The sequence below is a fragment of the Muntiacus reevesi genome, chromosome 4 (assembly GCF_963930625.1).
Source record: "Muntiacus reevesi chromosome 4, mMunRee1.1, whole genome shotgun sequence".
In the NCBI taxonomy this organism is placed as follows: Eukaryota; Metazoa; Chordata; class Mammalia; order Artiodactyla; family Cervidae; genus Muntiacus; species Muntiacus reevesi.
This window is the reverse complement of record NC_089252.1, coordinates 872,085-892,733: the sequence shown is the minus strand read 5'-3', so window position 1 is coordinate 892,733 and position 20,649 is coordinate 872,085. Positions and strand designations below refer to the sequence as shown.

Genomic DNA, 20,649 nt, shown 5'->3' with positions numbered 1-20,649 from the left:
AGGTCCACTGTCTGTGCCATCTGCAGAGACCCCTGCAGACCAGTGTCAGGAGCCTGGGAGGAGGGTACCTGGAGGCAGGGCTGAGGGCCGCTCACAGGGCTCCCGGGGTGTGGCCTTCTCAGTGGCTGTGAGCTCCACGTCCCAGGGCAGGCGGGACCCTGAACTCTGTCCATGAACTGGAGTTGACCTTTGGGGCTTGTGCTTCTCAGGTGACAACATCTGTTTTAACCAGCACAGAGGTGTCTTGTATGCTTGTGTTCTGCTCCCAGTTGCTTGATTTTCTTGTTTTTTTTTTCCCCTCCTCCTTCCACAAGAGATGCCAGTTGCCTGCCTGCCCCCTGCCCCCGCCCACCCCCCTGCAACTTCAGCAGGACAGGCTCTGTCAACCCTGAGACTGGCTCTCGGTTGACCAAACTGTAGATGGTGGTCAGCAGGTCCCAGGCAGCGGCCTCCACCTACATCGGGGCCAGGGACTAACCAGCTTCCTAGCCTCTCTGTCTCCCACATAGGTTGGGTTGTGGGACGGCCAGCAGCCTCCTCCCCCAACCCCAAAAGCTGACTGAGTGACAAAGCTTCCTTATAACCACTCCTGTGGATCCACCCTTTTTGGAAAACTCTAAGACTCTTTGGTCCCTTATTATTAGCAGTACTCAATTATAACCAACTTGTGGCAGAGTAGCACCTCAGGTCCTACATCTGCCAAGCAGGTGACAGGTCTGGAAGCTGCCCTGGGGTGCTCAGGTAAGCATCAGCCGCAGGCAGGTGGGCTGAGACACACCCGTCAGCTAGGTGTGCAGACAGCCAGAGAAACCTGAAAACAGGCGGGGCACAGGTGCCCATCGAGGGCTGGGAAGGTGGGAAGGAGCACCTCCAACTCATACGGTGGTGGTGGGGGGTGGAGGCTGGAGCACCAGTTGGGAGAAACCCTCTCTAACAAGCTTGCCAGTCTGCCAGCCCTGCTTCCCTCTCAATTTAAAACATGTTCTTTCAAAGTAAACTCCTCTCATGTGAGTTTCAGAAAGGCTGGGCACTTGACAACAAGCTTTCTTTTGACGAAAAACAAAACAAAACAAAGTAAGTCATTCCTGGGTGTCTGAGGGCTCAGGCCCCTTAAATGGCCCAGTGCTGTCAGCCCTCTGTGTCTGTGGGTTCTGCATCCGCATCCTCTTCAGTCCTCAGTTCAACTGAATCTGTGGACGTGAGACCGCAGATACAGAGGGTCAGCTATTCTAGTTTTCCCCTGGGTACTGTTTTTGGTAACTTGGACATAGAATTCTTTAGACTGCTCCCCACCCCAAGTCCAGGGCACGGAGTGTGTGTTGCTGGCCCTGATACACAAGGCGACACAAGGAAGGAATCAGCAGGATAGAGTTTAAATTTTTCTTGGGAAAACCCCAAAGCCATAACCCACTGCTTGGTTACCACTGTCGGTGTATCTTCTTCCCATGAGAACTGTCTCAGGCCGTGCCTGCCTGCTCCCCTGTGAACCCCTCGAGCAGGTGAGCATGGATGCAGCTAGAGGGTGTCCCCACCCCAGGAGGGTGTTTCCACACCACCCTCCTCCCCTGCAAAATCTCTAAGACAGAGGAGCTTGCAGGCCCCCACGCCTGCCCCAGCCCGTGGCGGGGGTGTCGGCACGGAGCACCAGGTGGCACCGCCCAGCTGTGTATTTCACCAGCCCATGTTCCTCCCCTGAGCGTTTGCCTTGAAAGTGCTTTCTTGAGATAACATTCACATAACGTAAAATTCACCATTTAAACCACTTAAAAAATGTACAATCCTGAGGTTTTTAGTAAATTCACAATGTTGTGGAAACACCACCACTATCTAATTCCAGAGCATTTACATTACCCCAGAAAGAAACACCACCCTTCAAAATGCCCTCCTCCCTCCAGCCCCAAGCAAATACTCATCTACTGTCTGTCTCTATAGTCTGGGCATTTCATATAAGTGGACTTATACAGTATGTGGCCTTCTGTGTCTGACTTTTTTCAGTGAGCATTGTATTTTCAAGTTCATTTCTTATCTACAGCTGAATGATATTCCGCTGTATAGATGGACCACATTTTAAAAACTCATGCATTCTTGATGGCCACTTGGCTTGTCTCCACTTTTGGCCTTCTGAACTCTGCAGTGTGAGTGTTCTTGTGTGGACACACGCGCTCATTTCCCTTGGGTAGACAGCTAGGAGTGACATTGCTGGGTCATGTGGTAACCATAATTTCAACTTTTTGAGGAATCGCTGAACTATTTTCCGTGGTGGCTATGCTATTTTATATTCCTATCGGCACGGTCTGAAGGCTCTAGTTTCTCCACATTTGTTTCTCGTTGTCTTCATCTTTTCATGTGCTTATTGGCATCTGAATATCTTCTCTGGAAAAATGTCTGTTCAGATCCTTTGCCTTTTTGTCATTGGTGAGAATTTTCTTTCTATTCTAGATACAAATATAAGATATATGACTTGGGTTTTCATTTTCTTGATAGTGTCCCCTGATACACAGAAGTTTTACATTTTGATGAATTCCAGTTTATCTATTTTCCCTTCTGTTGGGTGTGCTTTTGGTATTATATTTAGGAAGCCATCGCCTAACCCAGGGTCATATCCCTGTGCATTTCTAAGTAAGGCAGCAAACAAAAGTAGCTATGGCCCTGGTTCTGAAAAACAGAAACATAAATAACACCATGTGTGGGGGATCTGGTCTGAGGAGCTGTTTTCTGTCTGCCCTGCAGAAGAGGCCCAACACAAAATACCATGCTTAAATAGAAGTTGCTGGAACCAGCATGATGAGAATATGAGCAAAGCAACCACACAATGCACAGAGTTCTAATTTGAAAAGTTAAGCACGACGTTCCCTCCCAGTTTCCCAGCCTCGTGTGAGGGTGACGCCCACCAGGAGGCTGAACAAGTTTACCAGGAAGACAAGACTCCGTGTTTTCTGTTAAAAATTTCCTCAAACAGATCAATCTTGAAAGCACCTCAAAGTGAAAATAAAGTCAACTCTGAAACACTTTTCTTTGCCAAGAGGAAGCCATGCCCAAGTTCTGCGAGATGTTTGATCTGCTCCCCAAAGAGTCAGCTGGGATGCCGTCAAAGCCCACTGTGAGCAGTGCTAGGTCCTGCGTGGCCAGTTCTGGGCAGCACCCAAGATTCTCCACTGAGATTCAGGGTCCAGATTGCTGGTGGGACGTCTGAGGTCAATGACCAGTGAAGCTTTATGGCTTCAGGACATGGAAGAAGCCAGGCTGAGGCCTAGCTGGGTCACTGTAGCCCAAGGAGCAGTTTGCTCCTTCTGAGCCACCCTCCGCTTCCCTGGGGCTCCAGAGCAAGAAAGCAAAGGCGCATGGAGCCAGGAAGTCTGAACCACCCTCTCCAACCCACTCCAGGTGCTAAGGGCCCAGCCTCAGGCCCACAGACACCAGCAGGTCAGGGGGCCAGGAGCCATGTGGGTGACTTTCCTGAGGCCTGGAGAGGCCACGTCAGCTGGGAACACCCTTTTCTAGAGGCCGAGCTGGCTAAGAGCATCCCACCCCTTCCTCCTCAGTCGTCAGGACTCCCGAGGCCCAGGGAACCTCTCTCTAAGGCTAGATGCAGACACCACTAGGTACGGGACTCTGGTGCTCGCCTGCACACTGCTCCGGAGGTGGCAGGAGTGAAGATAGCGTCAGGAAGACTCACTCCCTCCTGCTGGTTCGTTCATTCAGTCAATGTAGAGAGAAAGTGCTCGGCACCTGTCGGGAGCCGACACTAAACAGATTGGATCAAGTGGATTAAATACACAAAACAGAAAGAAAACGCCCTGACAGTCCTGCTCCTCCCTAGTAAATGTCTTGTGCAAACTTTCCCAGGCTGTTTCGTGTACCTAACACGTGTCTGTGTGGCGGGGGTTCTCCAGAGACATGGAGCTGATAGCACATGTGGACGCAGACAGGAGAGGAAATTCGTGGCGGTGTTTATAGAGGCCGGGCGTCCCCCATGTCTGCAGGAAAGGCAGACCCTCCAGCCCCGGAAGGGAGGACCCCCTGGTTCACCTTTGTCCTCATTTGGTCCTCTGGCTGGTGGGGTGGTGGAGACTGGCCCCAGCCAGTCCCGGGTTCAGATGCCCATCTCTCCTGGAGACATGCGCACAGACACAGCTTCTCTGGGTGTCGCTCACGGCAGTCAAGCTGACACGTACGATTAACCATCTTGACACAAACGCAGAAAATACACTCAGTAACACTTCATGTTTTGTGCAGAATGGGGCGCTGTGCTAGCTTGCCGGCAAAGCACCACAGGCAGTTTATTCTCAGTCTGGGGGCTGCAGCTGCACTTGGTGCTGTGTGCTGTGTTCTTGTGAGGCCTCTTCACAGTGGAGGGGGTGCCCTGGTCACTCCTCTTCTTCCTAGAAGGACACAGGCCCCCTCCTGTGACCTCATTTAACCTTAATTGCCTCCTGAAGACCCTCACGTTGGGGTTAGGGCTTCAATGTGCGGCTCTGGGACAGAGTTCAGTCTGTGTTGCATGTGCACAGTTCACGGCTGGCTCTTTTCATTTACTGTATCTTGAGCACCATCCATGTGGGACAGGTCTTTGTCACTCTGCAATGTCTAGTGCACACTGCAGGGATAGGCCTCTGTACCCATGCAACCCCCCTGTATGTGGGGGCCCCCACGGGCCCCCACTCTGCGTGCTTCTGCGTGGGCTCTTCCTGGAAGTGGGGCTGCTGAGCTTTGGGTCAACACACATGGTGAGCCACCCCAGGCCTGATTCTGTGATGTCACTGCAGGCAGCATCTCTAAATCCAGTGACCCCAACTGCCCACGAGCCCCAGCAACACACTGTGATGTCTTTCTGGTCAGAGGACAGGAAATCCTGAGAGGTTTCCTGGAGGAGGGGCTTTGGGAGGAGAGAAGAGGTTGGGTTTGTGGGGAGGATCAGCCTGCAAGATAGAGGAGGATGGGTCCTCTGGGGTCACTCCTGGCGCTGACTCCAGGGCCTGCAGTGTAGACCAGGTACATGGGAGGGGCTGGGGACCAGTGCTCTGCTGAGCCAAGAGGGCGTGGATCTAAGATGGACAGGTCAGGGAACACAGTTCCGGGTATCCAGCATGGCTTCCTTGAATGTCGTTCCCCAAGCCAAGCTGCAGAGGCTGCCAGGAGGGCGTGCTCTCTCCTTCCTCGGCCCCAGCCTCCCCTCCCACCTGGGGGGCCATGTCAACTCCAAGCAGCCTGAAGGCTGCAGGCCATTCGCTCCTCCTCGTGGGAAGAAGAGGGAGGAGGACAACTCAGCCTGGGCAGATGGTTAATAAAGAACATGCCGAGTCAAGGGAAACACAGAGCCAACCGCCCGATTTCTTACATTTTTGTAGAAGCCACAAAGCAGGACTGAGCACAAAGCACCAATCGGAACTCGCGTTCCCGCCTCAAGCCCGTGTGGGAGGACTTCTTGCCAAGCCTCCCGGCCTTGTGCCCATGGCCTAGCCCACGGGGAGGGCCTGGTAGGAGGGCTGCAGTCATGTTTTTGACTAGAGGGGAGCATTTTTACTTGGTTACTCCGGGATCTGAAATCACTCAGGTGTGTCTTGGGGCTGCCGCCTCACACACACTTGAGGCCAGGGCAGGTGAAGTCATCTTTCTCAGCTGGGAGCGCACACCCCAACCTGCAGCAACATGCCTCCCACCCTCCGGCCATTGCAGGAGAACAGTCCTTCCTTGCCAGGACTGTGTCCTGGCCGCCGCAGGTCACAGGCCCCAGTGTCACTGCAGAGGGCTAATGCTGGGGCCCTGAGTGCCCCGCTCCCTCTCCCCGGGTCCCCAGGCAGGTCTTTTCCAGAGCCTCCTGCCTCTGGGCCTGAGGTGCTGACCTCAGCCAAGAAGCTCAACTGAAGACTCAGCTCCTACAGTGTGGCTAAGCCACAGTTCCAGCTCAGCAACCGGGGAGCGGGCTGTGAGCGGCCGTCCTGTGGATCCATCGCTTCACGAAGCATCAGGAGACGGAGCTGGTATCTCTCCCAAGAGGCACACTTTCAGAAGCCTGGAACCACGGGCCCTGATGCCAGCCCTGCCCTCTGCCCTCACCTCCTCCAACCTCACCTCCTCCTCCCTCACCTCTTCTACCCTCACCTCCTCCAACCTCACCTCCTCTGCCCTCACCTCCTCCTCCCTCACCTCCTCCAACCTCACCTCCTCCTCCCTCACCTCTTCTACCCTCACCTCCTCCAACCTCACCTCCTCTGCCCTCACCTCCTCCTCCCTCACCTCCTCCAACCTCACCTCCTCCTCCCTCACCTCTTCTACCCTCACCTCCTCCAACCTCACCTCCTCTGCCCTCACCTCCTCCTTCCTCACTTCCTCCAACCTCACCTCCTCCACCCTCACCTTCAGCTGGGGCTGCTGTGCTGGCTCGTGGCCCAGACACCACACCCCAAGACTTTCAGTCATGAAAGAGCCTGGGTCTAGTCTCACCAGCCCCAGCACACCGTGTTGGGGGCTAAGCCCGATTCAGGCCCTCCACTTTGTGGACATCGACCCCAGGAAGAGCTGTCCCTGTTCTCCCACCCTCTCACACTTAATCATTTTTATGAAGTAGGCAAGAGGTCAGATGAAATGAAAAATGAACCTTCAATTTCCAAGGAACACACAGGGCCTCTCAGGAGTCTGTCTGAGGAGCAGGATGGGATTGCCAGGGGCAGAACGGGGTTGAACACTTCTGAAAATTTGGCTCTCCGACTGCATTGGAGCCAGTGGGTTGCCACCAGCTCATGGTGGGCTTCTGGTTCAGCTGCAGAGCAGAGGGTGTGGGAACAGTATCAGGACTGAATCAGAGAGAAAGAGCCACGTCCGATGGCTCCCTTGCCACGGAGCAGCCACTTAAAGCCTCAGGGGTCGCTGGCCCTACCAGGAGGAGTGGAGCCATCCACGTGTCCACCCTCCCTGCCTGGGGCTGTGATTCAGCCTGTATTTACAGGACGCTACAGTGGCTACCAGAGGGGACAACTGTAATTCAAACAGCTGAAAATAACTGTTGGCAGGAAAGCCCATACTTAGAGCAGAACTCCTTCAGCAATTCCCACGGCTGGGCCCGACAGCAGAGGAGGGCAAGGACGTGCCACAGCGCGGCCGGGTGAGAGGTACAGGCCTTCGCCCCTGCCCTCAGTTGGCCCGGCTCTGTGCCCTCCAGGCACTGTGAGCCTCACAGCACACGCCAGCTGAGGGCCTACACACAGAAGCAGCCCTTTCTCAGCAGAGGCCTCTGGGCACTGTGTGATGCCAACAGGCAGATGTCTGTTCCATGAGCAAAGGCTGCCCACGCCACCCGGGTGCCTCACCAGCAGCCCCTGAGGATGAATGCCTGCGAGCAGACCCAGGACCCTGGACACACTCGGGCCAGCCCTCCCCTGGTCCTCTACTCCATACACCTTGAAGACCCTTCAGAAGGCACAGCTTCACAGGGGCCCTCAGTCCAAGAATCCAGAGCAGAGTCAAAGACCAGCTCATGTTATATATGTGGCAGAGGCTCAAAGTCAAGTGAAACACCTGCTTCAAGAAGATGCTTTCACTGCTGGCTGAGCCATGTTTGACGCGGCCCTCGATGACAGTGCATTCAGCTGTGCAGCCGTCACCATCGCCTAATTCCAGAGCATGGTCATCACCCAGGAGCAAACCCCACAGCCTCAGCTGCTCCCCACCCCCACCTGAGGCTCATTTATCAATCACCCCAGAGTCTGTCTGTGCAGATATGAGTAGGTATGAACACAGACTCTTACCCCCTGTTCAGTGTAACATCGTGTGCACACAATTCTGCACCCTGTATTTTCTCCTCAGTACATCTTGAGGACCCAGATTTTAAGAGCTGAATAGGTCATCTTCCTGCTGTTTCTGAAGAGCTGCCTGGTACCCCAGCAACAAGCCAGGTCAGCAGAGGGGCTGGACAGCAGGGGCATCCAAGACGGAAAAACCATGGCAGCCAGGAACCACAGTGTGCGTCCTTCTTGCATTCCAGAGGAATTTATGGTCTGTCCAGGGACACTTTCTGATGCCGCCTTTAGGCCCATGGAAACTGCAGCCTGTAGGCCAGGCTTGTGCAAGTGCCCAGCTCCTCTGCTGACTGCCCCAGAGAGCCGCAGTCTCCTTCACTTGCAGTTCCAGCCGTGGGAGGAGACACAGAGACACCTTAACCTCTGAGAAGTCACACGACCTCTCTGGGACTCAGGTTTGTCCTTTGTAAAGGAGGGACAGGCCAGCCCCCTCAGAGAGACCATGGACTCGAGGATGCCAGACTTGCCTGTAAGGCTCCGCAGCCCCAGCAGTCTTCCCCGGCCCCTGCAGCCCACATGACAAAACCACCTCCTTTTTGGAAGAAACAGGACCTGAACCTGACACCTGACTCCTAGTGAAACACACACAGTCTCTGCAACTCCCTTCACCCCCGTCCTGGGGACGCCAGGACCCCTGCCAGTCAGTTACCGTGAGGCCTGGCAGAGAGTGTCTGCAGAGCAACACTAGCAGCTCACAGCACACGAGGTTGACTGGTCTGCAGCACCAGTGGATGAGGACTTAAAAAGTAACAAAGGTGAGGAAGACGTATTTTAGTTTCAGAAGCACCGCAGGACAGAGTGTGGTCGGCAGGGATCTCCCAAGGGGCCTGAGGAAGACCCAGGGCCGCGGGATCTGGAAACCTCCTCGTGCAAAGCCCGGGGAGCTGCTGCACCCAGTGCAGGGTCCCCTCACCTTCTGAATTATGGCGATTCCATTGATTCTACCAGCGCAGGAGATCTATCAGTGTGCGCTAGCTAAGTGTGCCCACGCACCTCGACAATGAGGGCTGCCAGAAAGCTGCTGGAGAGATGGTTTCAGGGTTCTCTTCTTCACGCTGACAAACCCCGAATCTAAACCTCAGTCTCAGATTCTGCCCGCTGAGGGTCCTGAGCATCAGAAACATGCATCTGGTGTTTTCAGTGTCAACTGCACAAAGAAATCTCATCCACTGAAAGATGCTTAAAGAGACTGGGGTGGCTCCAAGGTCAAAGGCTTATTAGCCGCAGGTGGGAGCCATGCAGGCTTGGCTGTCACCTGACTCCCCTCTCCTGAGTCTGGGAGGTGGAAGGAGGAAGGTTTGCAGGGAGGCAGACAGGCAGCACAGCTGTTGGCCGAGGGGTCCCTGTGTCTCATGGGCCTCTACTCCCAACACGCAAACACATGTCTTGACACAGATTGCACTTGCCAGCTCAGTGGGGTCCCAGCAAAAGGAAGACCAGTCAGGGCGCTCGACCCTCTGAGTCACCGCTGACGCCCTGCCGTGTCCGGAGTTGCTGAGACTCCACATGCAGCTGAAGTCCAAGAAGCACAGTCCCGACTGCCGGCCTCCAGGCCAGGGTGGCCAGTGCATGGGGACCAGGGGGAGGGTCGGCCGCAGACATAGCCCCCAGGAGGTCGTGGGATCTCTGCAGAGCTGTGACGACTCCACTAGCAAGTGACATTTCCTAAGTGATTTACTGTTTGAAAAAGTGTAATCTCTCGGATTAGAAATTCTAACAAGACCGTAGACGTTTATCAGTTATCAATGTGCCCTATGGGCATTTTATAGGGATTTATACTTACATGGGCAGAGGTACTTTTAGCATTTGATTTAACTCACTAAAACACACTATTTTTAACGGGTGCAGTTCCAGCTGGGAGACGAAAAGGTTCAGGAGGTGGGTGGTGTTTGCACATCAATGTGAATGTGCTGAGTGCCTCTGACCTGCAAGCTCAAAAACGGGTAAAATGGTCAGTGTGATGTCACCTATGCTTTCTCACAATGAAACAGCCTTCGATGTGGGTGGTGTCAGGACTCTCCTCTGCAGGCCGACAAGGCTCAGCTCTCCAGGGCACCTCCCTCCCTCTGTGGTTCTCGTGAGATGGGGAATGTGGAGGATGGGCTGGGGGCATGGCCTGCCCTGGTTTCCCCATGGAAGACAATGCAAGAGTGAGTAGCTCCAGAGGCAACCATCAGTGTCGCCCTAATGTCCGCCTGCACCTGTTAAATGCTACAAGATAGCTCAGGTTTATGAGACCCCGGGTGCAGGTGGAGTCTAACGGAGACACGGCTCTGGGCTGAATCACTTTCCCACCAGAGAGGGTGGAAAGTACAGAGAAAAGGGCAAAAACAGGAAGACAGATCACTATGCAAGAGGAAATCCAAATCTTGCTTACGTCTCTGGAAAAGAGAAAAGTTCACGATGGAAATGTTAATCTCTGGACTCCAAACCAGCACAGGTAAGCCATTCCCATGATAACCACCTCGTACTGAGGTCCCACTGAAGTTGACTGTATTCTAAATAAGGGCTCTCCTGACGACAGGAAGACAACACGGTCATGAGGTGGGGGCCCACCTCGGTTCCAGCTTCTAAGGCTGGGGCTTCCTCTGACTGCCGATAGTCACATGTCATACCCATCACAGTGAAACGCCTGGATGTCACCCCTGTACATCCTTTGTTGAAAGGTGCCAGATAAACCCTCATCAGGGGCTATTTTAAATAGATTCCAAACAACTTCAGTTGAGAATTATGTTTGGAAGCTTTGACCTTTTCTGAAGCTTCAGTTTCATCATGCACAAAATGAGAATAATCATATAGCCTGGTTTGTTGTGAGAGTCACATGATAGCTGGAAAGTCCTTGGTCAACAACAAACTGTTAAACCAGCATTTGTTATGAGAGTAGAAGGGATAGGTGCATTCTGGGGCCATGAACATGAGGTGCTGGAGGAGCAGCTCTGACCTTCACCCGGGGGTCCTGGCTGCAATTGGGACATGTGTCTCACAAGCCCCTCCCCTCCCTGGGGCGCTGATGCCGGTGGTCTCCAGACCACGTGGGAGCTACTTCTAAGGGTTCCCTGAGCAGGCAGGTAACAGCAATGGATCTTAGGCAGGAATGGATGTTAAAGGGAAACAAGCAGGCTGCGATGGAGCCAGGCAACAACATAAACATACAGAAGCCACAGTGTGAGATGCCCACATGAGACGCCCTGATGCACTGTAATATGAATGTGATGAGGATCCCCGAGGTTGCTGCGGGGCCAGGCGGTGTGTCAGGGGCCAGTCCTGCCTCTAAGCTGTGGAACCAGGAGGGAGTGATGGGCAGGGAGCCAGCCCAGCACAGTGCAGCCAAAGAGGAGGGGGCAAGACAGGCAGAAGACTGAGAAACAGTCTGCAGCGCTGGGAGCCAGGCCAGAGTTTGGGAAGGAAGGAGAAGGAAAAGGTGAAAAGGAGCACCAAGCATCTCCAGAGCTGTGAGCTCGGGCCAGAGGAAGGTGGCGCAGAGCGGCTTCATCCCGGGCTTGGGGCCACTCTTTGAAAGCAGGGCTTCCTTCTCTCAGCCTTCCTTTCATTGCGTGTTCACAATGGTTCCCTCCTCCCCGCTGGTGAGCCCCACTGAGGCTGGATCACCATGGAGACGGGGCTGAAGACACACCCCCTGGATTTCCACCTGCCTCCGGTCTCCACAGCTGACCTCTGCCATGAGAAGCCACACAGAGCTAAAGGGGCCTGTCACAAGAGCACCCTTAGTGTCTCTGTGTGGGGCGCTTTCACGGGAGATGCTCCGGGGTGCAGCCTTCTCCCTGGGGGCTCCTACAGAGCCCACACCAAGTGCAGGTTCTCCTCCAGCTGTCTTCATTCTCTCCCTGAAAGATTTCCCTCCAAATGGAATGGCATTTAATTGGATTCAAAGCGGTTACTAACAGGAATGAAAACAGCTTCCTCAGCTCACTGACCGTGAGAACACAGGCAGGTTGTAGACTAGATGGGTAAGAAAGAAGACTTAAGTTTCCAGTATCCTGGGGCTTTTCTCCAGCAAAAATGCATCAAATGCAAAATGCTTAAGATCTTTAAACATTTCAGATTAATATTCATCAACTATTTCTCACCTACACAAAAGATGTTTTAGCCAGCCACTGTTTTATTTTTTTCTGCTCTGGGTCTTCGCTGTTTTGCTTAGCGTTTTTCTTGCTGTGTTTCGATGCAGGGACTTCTCATGGGGATGGCTTCCCCTGCTGTGGAGCACAGGCTCTAGTGCGTGGGCACAGCAGTCGCAGCATGTGAGTTCCAGGGTGCCTGTGCTTCAGTAGCTGTGACACAAAGCTCAGTAGTTGTGGCTCTCGCCCTTAGTTGCTCCATGGCACGTGGGATCTTCCTGGACCAAGAATCAAGCCCACGTCTCCTGCATTGGCAGGCAGATTCTTATCCACTGCACTACCAGGGAAATTTCTGTTTTAACCAGCCACTGTATAAACAAGGACACTTCATCAGTTCACAGAGCATCTGCTTAAACCTCTCCATGGTTTTGCATCAGCCTTGGCACAACCTGCACAGCCTTCGGGACCTGGCCCCTCTCTGGAGCTACAGTGGTCCCACGACCCGCCCCCGCAAAGGACAAACAGGACCAACCTGCTCGCCACAGCGCTGGAGACTCAGCAAGTCCAGAAAGGAACAGCCATATTTGCCGGCCTGAATGCTAGGTGAGCCCTGGGGCTCTGCCTCTGTGGGAGGTGCCCCAGTGCCAGGCACACAGGGGAGGCTGGTGGTGCAGTCGCAAAGTCTACAGGCAGGGCTGTTCCAGAAGGCCAAAGAATCTCTCCCTTCTAAAAATGGGCAATGGCACATAACCCTAACTCATTCTGGAAACAGAAACACGGCCCTGTTATGTTATCAGAGGACTCTGTTGCTTTCTGTTTAGACAGATTTTTACAAAGAGAAATCCTACTCACACTGGCAGCTTGACAACCAGGATTATCAGCTCAAACATGAAAAGAAAGCCTCAACCATGCTTCTGTTTTTGGGCCTTATTTCCCATCAGACTGGAAATCCTTGAGCTCATGCTCACTGAGAACCAGCTTAAATACACGTGTTAATTGTCACAAACCCGCTCGGACCAGACAGGAAGACAACACCATGACCACATTCAGCCCCACGACCCTCTGGCCCCTGTGGAAGCACGCAGCTTCAGTAGGTACAGTCCCCCCTGCACGGTCTCTCCCCAGGAGCCCCGTCCTGAAGGTCCGCCAGGGAGACCTGGCTGGGAGGGGCTCCCTGAACTCGGGGTTGGGGGTGGTGGGGGCAGGCTGGACTTTTGGAGTCCCCGGTGGCCCCAAGTGGTGCTGTCCTAGCCGAGGGCAGCCCCTCACCCCACACCACCACTAGACCCTTGCTGGCCTCACTGCAGCATTCAGGAGGGTCAATTCAAAGCTCATGAGTTTTCATGCCACATAAGAGCAGTCTTCAAAGGTGTGTTTTAAAAGACCCAATTCAAATGTCATTTTAATGCTCTGCTAAAGAGAGGCTCACTGGCATAAATACACTTTAGTTAAAAATATGCCTTTTAATCCAGCAAGAACATTTCTACCAATTAATCCTGAATCTGACATGTATATAAAAGGTACAACACAGTTTACTATAGTGAAAAATTGGAACAGTTTAAATTAATATGGGATTAGTCACAGTTTGTTACATTCATACAATTGCTATGTCTGGTAAAAAGATGGTAAATACTATATAATCTACAAGGAGTAAAAAATGTGATGCGAGACTGAAATAATCAATGTAGTATGTGTATTATGACCCTGTTTATATAAAACTGTATCCAACGAGTTGTATCTACACTAAGGGGTCTGGAGGCACCTCACCAAACTACTAACAGTAGTCACCTCAGGGTGGTGGAGTTATTTCCATGTTGTTTGGATTTTCTTTTACAAATATGTTATAAATAGTAAAAAAAATTTTTTTAAACATTTCTTTTTAAATTAGTTAATTTTTGGTTGACCTGGGTCTTTGTTGCTGTGCAAGGGCTCTCTCTATTTGTGGCAAGCTGGGGCTACTCTTCGTTGCTGTACACAGATCTCTCATTATGGTGGCGTCTCTTGTTGTGGAGCACAGGCTTTAGGTGCTCGGACTTCAGTAGTTGCAGCACAGGGGCTCAGAAGCTGTGGCTCACAGGCTCAGAAGCTGTGTCACACGGGCTTTAGTTGCCTGTGGCATGTGGGGTCTTCCTGGACCAGGTATTGAACCTGTGTCCCCTACATTGGCAGATGGATTCTTATACTGGACCACCAGGGACATCTCAGAAAAAAGTAAAGGAAAACATGTTTTTAAAACAAATGTTTTACAAAGGATTTAATGACCTAGGATGTATTTGTGATGTGTAAAGATTTTAAAAAGAATCCAAATTATTCATATACTATGGGCTTGAAAACACTGAAAAGTATATATGACTAACAAGTAAGTAAGAAAGGAGTAGATTTCAATTCCATATGTGTAAATGCTCACTGTTTACACACAAGGTGTCTGTGGGGCGGTCAGAGAACAGGATCAGCCAGCTCTGTCTCCCTTCTGTCCCAAAGAACCAACTGGAGGGGAAAACGCACTGACACGGATGAAGGGAGCATGTCCAGGAGATGGGGTGGCCCTGGCTGTCCGACGGTGCCTGCAGAGTGGCCAGCCTCCCCACGACAAGCCCTGGACTCTTCTGGACGATGTGTGGCTCGGGCTCTGTTTGCTTTTTAATGAGCTGCGTCAGCACATTCTCCCCCACATCCACTCCCACTCCAGGGTGAACGTGGGGTTCAGGCGTTTTGTTTTCTGCATGTTCCCACGGTAGAGCAGTGGGAGAGTTTTTGTCCTTTTTTATAATTAGAAAATAAAAGGAAATTCTCCAAACATGTAAACTTCTAGAAATCAGTGACAAAAAAGCAAATGTGTCTTGTGAAACATCTCCCATAGCAGAGGGTGTTCACCTGCAGGTTCTACGCCTGTTCTGGAAAGTGTGGGTACAGAGAGGAAGTGAGTTCAGTGAAATTACATCTTTACCCTACCCTCAACACACAGCCTCAAAACCTTAGGCAGTATCTTAGGAAACAGAATAAAATGTGGAAAAAAATATAGAAATTCAGTTGTGGCAGCTTAAAATGTTACACCCACTGAGTGCTTCTTGCTCAGCAGTAAACCCCTAACTCTAAAACCAAACACACCTCCTACTACTTAATGCAGAATCCAAGAAAAGCATTTATAAAGCAGAAATTATAGATTTTGCCAGTATCTATAACCAAATTGGCAACCAACTTATTTTTAAGAACATCCCTTAATTACTTTTTCTGGCAACTCACTTAAGTGACATCACAAGCAAATACCCTTACCTCCCTACCTACCCCCTAATCATGCAGTTTCTGATAACCAAAAAAGTTTTAAAATGTATCTTCCTCATTCTAGGAACCCAAAAGAATGTCAGAATGCCAAGAACAGTTAACAGACACAATCAAATGACCCACATTTATGTTTATTTGAAAAGCAAATAGTTGAAAGTCCTCTAATTATGCTGTAAATCTGTTGGTATACTTAAGTTATTAAGCCTCTGCTGGCACTGTGGGAGGCCCCTTACCACAGGGGCAGAGAGCCACTGAAATTTCATTAGGGCCCCTCTTCTAGTCGTGGTCTGGGGCCTGAGGGGTACAGGCCCATCTCATAGATGATAGGAACACAGGGGTCGCTAGTACTGGGAGGGTTTATTTTGTGGGGAAGTGGTGACAAGTGACTGCACTTCCTGCTTATTCTGCTGAAATTAGAGACACTCCCAGTGCCTTTGCTGGTCTCCTTCTGCATTCCCTCCACCTTGGGCCAGTCTCCCGTTGTTCTCACAGGCCCGGGGAGGACAGGAGTGTGCGGGGATGGGGGTGTGGTTTTTGACCGGATTTGGATTCCTCCACTGTGAGTACTTCATTCTGGGGATTGCTGTTATTCTTAAGTGGGCAAAGCTTTAAAGTGAAAGGTACAGTGACATCTCTTACCCAGCCAAGGGGAAAACCTGCACAGCGTGTAACAGTAGACAGCCCTGGACAGAGGAGGGATAAGTCTAGTAAATGCAGAAGGAAAGGAACCTGCAGATGTGAGGGCTATGGGCGTGGGGGGGCTGGGTTTGATCCCTGGTCAGTGAGCTAGATCCCAGGAGCCACAACTAAGAGTTCACATGCTGCAACTAAATGTGCTGCATGCCACAACTAAGATGTGGCACAGACAAAGGTAATTTATATCTTAGAAAAGGCACAGTCCACTGAGTAAAAGACAACCCTCAGAACAGGAAGACATGTTTGCAAATAATGTATCTGAATGAGGGATTAATATCCAGATAAAGAGAGAACCAAAACTCTACAACTAGAAACAAACCACCCAGTGCAAAATGAGCAAAAGACTTGAATAGATATTTCTGCAAAGAAGGCCTATGAATGATGATTAAGCAAGTGAAAAGACGCTCAACATCACTAATAATGGGAAGCACTAATCAAAACTACAGTGAGCTACCAGCTCATATCTATCAGGATGGCTATTACCCCCAAATCAGAAAACAGGTGTTGGTGTGCATGTGGAGAAACCAGAACCCCTATTCCCTGTTGGTGGGAATGTAAAATGGAACAGCCACTGTGGAAAACAGTATGGGGCTTCCTCAGAAAAATAAAAAATACAGTTACCATGTGACCTAGCAATTGCACTTCTAATTTCATACTCAGGAATTAAAAGCAGGGTCTCAAAGAGCTGTTTGTCGCTCATGCTCACAGAAGCATTATTCACAATAGCTTAACGTGGAAGAAACCCACATGTTCATCAACTGATGAGTGGAAAAGCAAAATGTGGTAGTCATAGAATGAACCGTTATTCAGCCTTAAAGGAAGAGTAAATTGCGACGTAGGTTACAGCATGGATGAAGCTTGGAGGGCATTTTGCTCAGTCACTGAAATAAGCCAGTACAGAAGGACAAATACAGTCTAATATCACTTATATAAGGTACTCAGATTTGTCAAAATCATAGAGGCAAAAAGTGGTGGTTGCCAGGTTTGAGGTAGAGGAAATGGGGAGTCAGTGTTTAACAGGTAGAGTGATTCAGTTTTATGAGATGAAGTTACAGGGGTGGATGGTGGTGGCTGCTGATGATCCTGCACGACAGCAGGAGCATATTTAATGCTAGTGAGCTGAACACTTAAATGGTCCCAATGCTAAACTATTCTTTTTATAATTTTATTTGTTTATTTGGCTGTGCTGAGTCTCCATGGTTGTGCTGGCTTTTCTCTAGTTGTGGAGATGGGGGTCTACTCTCTTGTTGTGGTGTAAAGACTTCTTATTGTGGTGGCTTCTCTGGTTGCGCCCCTGGTTCTAGGTGCAGGCTCAGTAGTTACGGCACATGGACTTGGGGACTCTGCGGCATGTGGGATCTTCCCGGATCCAGGATCCAACCTGTGTCGCCGGCATTGGCAAGTGGATTCTTTACCACTGAATCAACAGAGAAGCTCCTACACTGCTAAATTTTATGTTATATGTGTTTGAATACATTAAAAAAAAGAAAAATGTGGAAAATGTGGCACTAAATAAACCGTGAAAAGCACACAGTTCACAGTGTGAGCTGAACAGGCAGGCAGAGCAGCGCCTACTCTGCCTCGGCGGGAACGTGCGTTGGCAACCTGAGCATGTCTACAGATAGCCGTGAAAACACTGTTACAGATAAACTGGTCACAAACAGAACCCGCACACGACGCGGTGGATCGTGCGTGGAGTCCTACAACACAGGCCGCTTTCATACACGAGGCCTTCCTTCCCATCTGTACTGCAGGCTGGACCCCAGAGCACTTCACTCCTTCTTATGGCTGAATAAAACCTTAGTGGGCAGATACACCGAATTTCGTTTATCTGTTTATCCACCATCAATGTACAGAAAGTTATGAAGTAGATGACAAAGCAGGTGTGGTTACAGTAAAATCATAGAAATAGCACTTCTGTGACCCAAAGCTCAGAGCCCATGCTGTGGGAAAGGATGTGGGGTTGGAGTGTTCCCTCCAGGACTCTCAGGCCCCCAGGAAGGCGGCCCCATCACAGGGCTGGTGGGCCTTTCCTGAGCACGGCGGGCATCAGGGTGGTGCTGCTTCCCGCCTGCCGTCCAGAGAAGCGCAGCTACCCCTGTCTCTCCCGGCGATAGCGACGGAATCGAGGGGCCAGGCTTCCTACACCGTGGGAACATTCTCCTCTTGAAGTCTGACAACAACCCGAGGTGGGCTCCCCCACAAAATCCGTGAGAACGGTAGGCTCAGGGGACGCTGGGCCGTGAGAGAGTGCTGGGGGGTGGTGAGCGCCCCCTGCGGTCAGGGTCCCTGAGAGAGTGCTGGGGGCGGGGGTGAGTGTGCCCCCTGAGGTCACCGAACAGAAAGGCAGCGGCTGGAGGCGAAGCCCCCCTGCGCTCGAAACGCTTACAAGAGGGTTAGAGCCCTGAGGCAGCTGGTTAATCTTTGGGCCACTTCCATGAGGCCAGGGAAAAAGCAAAAGTACAAAGGACAGGATGAGCCCACATGCCGAGCAGCAGAGCCCCGCGGGCAGCGTCCCGCCTCCCCTGGTGAGGCGACCGCACAGGTGTGTTACAAGGGCGCCCATAGTGCCTCCCACCCCACTGCACGTGCCAGCGGCCCAGAGACCCGTTCCCCACACACGTGCGCGGCTTCACACCCACACCTCACTTTCTGCACCTCGGGAGATGACGCCACGACCTGGGATGGCCGGCAGAGCTGTGGACCTGGGATCTGGACCACACACCAGCCCTGGGAGCAACTGACGATACAACACGGAGAAGCCAGAATAAAGTGATGGGAGGATGGCGGGGATGCAGGCTAATCATCAGGCCTGGCTGAGAGGGTCGCAGGAGAACAGGCACCCAGACGTGAGGGGCAGTGGATGCAGGTGTAGCCACATAGAAGGAGGGGCCGTGGAGGGCCCGAAGCCCCGCCGACTGTACAGGAGTGCCTGCGCCCGCCCCACCCCCGTCACCGTGCGGAAGTGGCAGCTGTGTTGACTTTTCGGGGCCAGCAGCAGGACACCCCGGCTCAGCCAGGGCCGCAGATGCAGCGCTTCTGATCTGGTGCCAGAGAACCAGATAGAGGTGAGGTCAGCGGCCCCCCTGCGGGCCCTCCTCCACGTCCCCTCCAACACCGCACACAGGAGACCAGCCCTGGCCGACGCTCAGCGCGCTCTGCATGTGTGGCCCTCTCGCCACAGGACAACTGGTGGCGAGCGATGTAAGAACACTGTCAGTCAAGCAGGCACTCAGGTGGAGGAGAGAGAACCAGTTCCCTGGCCCCACGCCAGCAACTCTGGGCTGCGTCCCGGAGGGCCTTCCGCCCGCGCACTGCTGCTGCTTCCGGTCCCCGGGAAGAGCCCACAGCCCCATGGTCGAAAGCCAGTCTCCCTCCTCCCCAGACGGTGGAGTCCGCAGAAGCCAACACGGTGAGCAGGTGCCCCCGCCCACCACACTGCTCCCCCAGGGTGGCGCAGAGGCCCCTCAGGGAAGGAGGGACAGTCACCACATGGGAATTGGAAAGCGCCCTTTCCCCACACCAGGCCTCCCCTTCTAGTGTCCTTCTCTTCTGGACTGTATTTAGAGTTGTTAAGGTTCTCCCAAGTCCAGAGACAAGAAAACAAGTCTAATGTGCCGCTCTGAGGAGTAAATCCACTGGAATGCCCCCACCTCAACCATTAACCTGTGTTAGCGATTTATTTTCACATAAATTACACTGCTGTTACAGGCCTTCAGAGCTAAAAACCAACCAAAGTTATAATCTAAAGCTTACATTTTTTTTCCAACGCTAAAAAGACAGTGGAAAACATATACTAAGAACCTTTACTTTAATTCTTGGGTTACAGGCTAATGACTCCAGTTAAAAACTGAAAATATCGATGTCATTTTTCCTCAGTATTTAAAAATCATGAGTCAACACAATTTCAGGTGGAAAATGCAGTTTAAATATTGTTAAGAATATTTTCTAAGAAATTAATGTTGACCAAATCGATCTTAATTTCTTCAGTCTCTCATCAAAGGCTAGAAAACAGAGTAAGTGGAATGCGAGGAGGGGAGGGAGGCTCAAGACGAGGGGAGATATATATATATATATAAAATTTGTGTTCTTGTATGGCAGGAACCACACAGCATTGTAAAGCAATTTTCCTCCAATTAAAAAGTAAATTATAAAAAGAAATCAGAGTAACATGGTTCTGAAATGACAGACAAAATTGGAAAGTGTATTTATTTTTTAAATGAGCGCCAAGCAGGAGCATGGGCTCAGCCTCTTGAGTACCTCGTTTCTGGATGAAAACCCTGAGTAGGGGGTTTGCGCTGGAGACGGCCTTGCAGAAGTTGTCATCGTTGTTGATGGGCAGCAGGTCACCATGCACGTCTGCATAGCCGATGGTCACCTCGGTGTTGGTGATGTGGTGGGTGTGCACGACGAGCTTGTAGAAGTCTTCAAACCTCCCAGGCTTCTGGCGGTCCAGAGAGAACCTTCGGAACTCAGCTCCAAACTAGGAGGAAACATAGAGGGCGCGTGAACAGCAGGGATGGGCATCGGAGATGAGGCGTCATGACTGGGCCTACCGGAGGCATGGACATAGCTGCATCAGCACCCCAGTCCTCGTGGAGCCCACGAGAGAAGGGAGACGGCAGCATGGGGGAACGGTTCATGCGCATGGACCCTTGTCCTGTGGACCCCAGGAGAGGTGCGCAGCTCAGGCTGTAGGGTGGCGGCCCCTGCCTCACTGGGGATCCTGGGGCATCCCCAGGCTGGGGCACAGTATCTGCACAGCCCGGGACAGCCATCAAACACTCAGAGGTGGGAGT

At 51.8% G+C, this 20,649-nt stretch overlaps 1 protein-coding gene across 1 annotated transcript in view; it reads right to left on the bottom strand.

The window, feature by feature from the left end:
- The window catches only part of PARD6G (par-6 family cell polarity regulator gamma), a 73,333-nt gene that overhangs the window by 14,956 nt on the left and 37,728 nt on the right, over positions 1-20,649 (bottom strand). The window contains exon 2 of the mRNA XM_065935104.1: positions 20,111-20,333. Within this exon, the coding sequence (XP_065791176.1) occupies positions 20,111-20,333 (223 nt within the window). The remainder of the gene's footprint in view (positions 1-20,110; positions 20,334-20,649) is intronic.